The sequence below is a fragment of the Nicotiana tomentosiformis genome, chromosome 6 (assembly GCF_000390325.3).
Source record: "Nicotiana tomentosiformis chromosome 6, ASM39032v3, whole genome shotgun sequence".
NCBI classification, from domain to species: domain Eukaryota; kingdom Viridiplantae; phylum Streptophyta; class Magnoliopsida; order Solanales; family Solanaceae; genus Nicotiana; species Nicotiana tomentosiformis.
Window position 1 is genome coordinate 115702583 of NC_090817.1, and position 3597 is coordinate 115706179.

At 47.8% G+C, this 3597-nt stretch overlaps 1 protein-coding gene across 1 annotated transcript; it reads left to right on the forward strand.

Annotated features, from left to right (window-relative positions):
• Nucleotides 1–266: 266 nt before the first annotated feature.
• On the forward strand, nt 267–629 carry LOC138894631 (uncharacterized). The gene has a single exon (XM_070179342.1). The coding sequence runs from the start codon at nt 267–269 to the stop codon at nt 627–629; it is 363 nt and encodes a 120-aa protein (XP_070035443.1).
• The last annotated feature ends 2968 nt before the right edge of the window (nt 630–3597 follow it).

The window sequence follows — 3597 nt, forward strand, 5'->3', positions numbered from 1 at the left end:
TTGCAGCGGTTGCACCTGAGCCTAGACCAACTGCGGACGGCGATCTGCAGAAGCTATTGGATAGATGGACTAGGCTACACCCTCTTATCTTCGGAGGTGAGCGGCATAAGGATCCCCAGGACTTCATTGATTGGTGCAGGGACAGACTGCACAACATGAGGATATTGGAGTCCCATGGGGTGGATTTCACTATCTTCTAGCTGGAGGGAAGGGCCCGTAGATGGTGGCAGTCTTATCTTCTTGGCAGACCAGCGGGTTTTCCTCCCATGACTTGGGACCAGTTTACACAGCTTTTATGGGATAGGTATATTCCACCCTCTCAGAGGCAAGAGTTACGAGGTCAGTTCGAGCAGCTCGAGAAGGGTCAGATGTCAGTGACCGATTATGAGGCGAGATTCTCTGAGTTGTCTCTCCATGCACTCATGATACTTCCTACCGACGCAGAGAGAGTGCAGAGATTTGTTGCGGGGTTGCACCCCAGTATTCAAGCTAGTATAGCCCGAGAGGTGGAGATGGGTACTGATTATCAGCTAGTAATGGAGATTGCTCGGAGGATTGAGGGCTACCGCCAGAGGGGTAGAGAGCAGATGCAGCAGGACAAAGAGGTCCTATTTCTCCGGAGAGTTTAGAGGTGCACCAGCTAGGGGAAAATGTCAGTTTGGGAAGGGTCCGCCTAGTAGGCCCATATATCCAGCACCACCACCTCCTCGGGGGTGCTCCAGCACGACCCTATTTCAGTTCCATGCCAGAGATTTCTTATCGCCCACCAGCTCATCAGGGTTCTTTCAGTGCCTATTTCAGTGCCATGTCAGAGAGTTCATACCGCCCATTAGCCATCTAGGGTCCTTCTAGTGGGTATTCAGGTCATCAGGGTCAGACTTTGGGGCAATAGTCTATGGTACCGAGAGGTTGTTACGAGTGTGGAGATCCGGGTCACATAAAGAGATGTTGTCCCAGACTTTGGGGCAAGGCAGTACAGCAGGGTCATCAACCCATGATTGCAGCACCAGTCGTCCGACCGCCCAGAGGTGGGGGACATGTGGGTAGGGGCCATCCTAGAGGTGGAGGCCAGGCAAGGGGAGGTTAGCTAGCTATTGTTCAGTCAGGTGGAGGCCAGCCAGCCGACGCTCCAACTAGATTCTATGCTTTTTCGGCCAGACCAGATGCAGTAGCCTCCGATGCCGTGATCACAGGTATAATTTCTGTCTGTGGTAGGGATCCTTCGGTGTTATTTGATCCAGGATCTGCCTATTCATATGTATCATCCTTGTTTGCTCATTTCCTGGATATTCCTCGCGAGTCCTTGGGTACTCCTGTTTATCTGTCCACTCCTATGGGCGATTCTGTGGTTGTGGATCGGATTTATCGATCCTGTATGGTCACATTCTGTAGTTACGAGACTAGAGCGGACCTTCTGTTACATGATATGACCGACTTTGAGGTCATCCTGGGCATGGACTAGTTATCCCCATATGATGCCATCCTTGATTTCCATGCCAAGACTGTTACCTTAGCAATGCTAGAGTTGCCTAGATTAGAGTTAAAGGGTTCGTCTGTCAGTACATCTAGTCGGGTTATCTCTTTTCTGAAGGCTCGACATTTGATCGAGAAGGGTTGTTTGGCTTATCTAGCCTATGTTCGGGATACCACCGCAGAGTCTCCGATGATTGATTCAGTGCTAGTAGTTCGGGAGTTCGCCGATGTGTTTCCTTCTGACCTTCCAAGCATGCCACTAGATCGTGATATTGATTTCTGTATTGACTTGGCTCTAGGTACCCAGCCTATATCTATCCCACCATACCGTATGGCTCCGAAAGAGTTTAAGGAGTTGAAGGACCAGCTTGAAGAGTTATTAGCAAAGGGGTTTGTCAGACCAAGTGTATCACCTTGGGGTGCACCAGTGTTATTTGTGAAGAAGAAAGATGGAACTATGCGGATGTGCATTGATTACCGCCAGTTGAACAAAGTTACCATCAAGAACAAGTACCTGTTGCCGCGTATCGATGATTTGTTTGACCAGTTGCAGGGTGATAGGGTATTCTCTAAGATCGACTTGAGGTCAGGGTATCATTAGTTGAAGATTCGGGACTCAGATGTTCCGAAGACTGCTTTTCGTACTAGATATGGTCATTATTAATTTCTAGTGATGTCCTTCAGCTTGACTAATTCCCCAACAGTGTTTATGGATTTGATGAACAGGGTGTTCAGACCTTATATTGATTTATTCGTCATTATCTTCATTGATGACATCTTGATCTACTCACGTAGCCTGGGGGAGCACGAGCAACATTTGAGAGTAGTGCTCCAGACTTTGCGGGAACAGAAGTTGTATGCTAAGCTCTCCAAGTGTGAATTTTGGTTAGATTATATGGCATTATTGGGGCATGTTGTATCAGGCGAGGGTATTAAGGTATCCCCCAAGAAGATTGAGGCAGTTCAGAGTTGGCCTCGTCCTACTTCGGCGGCTAAGATCAGGAGTTTCCTGGGGTTAGTAGGTTATTATCGCCGGTTTGTGGAGGGTTTTTCATCCCTTGCAGCACCTTTGACTAGATTGACCCAGAAAGGTGCTCCATTCCATTGGTCTGATGATTGTGAGGCAAGCTTTTAGAAGCTCAAGACGGCCTTGAATACAACACCAGTTCTAGTATTGCCTTCCGGTTCAGGGATGTATACTGTGTATTGAGACACTTCACGCGTTGGCTTGGGTTGTGTATTTATGCAGGAGGGGCGAGTTATTGCATATGCTTCACGTCAGGTGAAGCCCTATGAGAAAAATTATCATGTGCACGATTTGGAGTTAGATGTGATTGTTCATGCTCTTAAGATCTGGAGGCATTATCTATATGGGGTGCCTTGTGAGGTTTACATTGATCACCGCAGTTTGCAGCACTTGTTCAAGAAAAAGGATCTTAATTTTAGGCAGCGCAGATGGCTTGAGTTGCTGAAGGACTATGACATCACCATTCTTTATCATCCGGGCAAAGCGAACATTGTCGCGGATGCCTTGAGCAGGAAGGCAGAGAGTATGGGTAGCTTGGTATTTATTTCAGCAGAAGAGAGGCCACTAGCTTGGGACATTCAGTCATTGGCTAACAGACTTGTGAGGTTGGATATTTTAGAGCCTAGCCGAGTTCTTGCACGTGTTGTTGCCCAGTCTTCACTATTGGAGTAGATCAAGGCTCGACAGTTTGATTAACCGCACTTGGCAATTCTCAGAGAGACAGTACTATAGGGTGTTGCCAAGGAGGTTTCTATTGGCGAGGATGGTGTCCTGCGACTCCAGGGTCATCTATGTGTTCCTAATGTCGATGGCTTGAGGGAGAGAATTCTAGAGGAGGCACACAGTTCTCTATATTCCATTCATCCAGGTGCTACGAAGATGTATCAGGACCTGAGACAACATTATTGGTAGCAGCGAATGAAGAAAGACATAGTCGAGTGTGTAGCTAGGTGCCTAAATTGCTAGCAGCTTTAGTCTGAGCACCAGAGGCCAGGTGGCTTACTCCAGCAGATGACTATACCAGAGTGGAAATGGGAATGCATTACTATGGACTTCGTAGTTGGGTTGCCGTGGACCTATCGGAAGTTCGATGCAGT

Bases quoted from the DNA above. Each gene is read 5' to 3' on its own strand.
- LOC138894631 (XM_070179342.1), top strand. From the start codon at position 267: ATGACTTGGGACCAGTTTACACAGCTTTTATGGGATAGGTATATTCCA.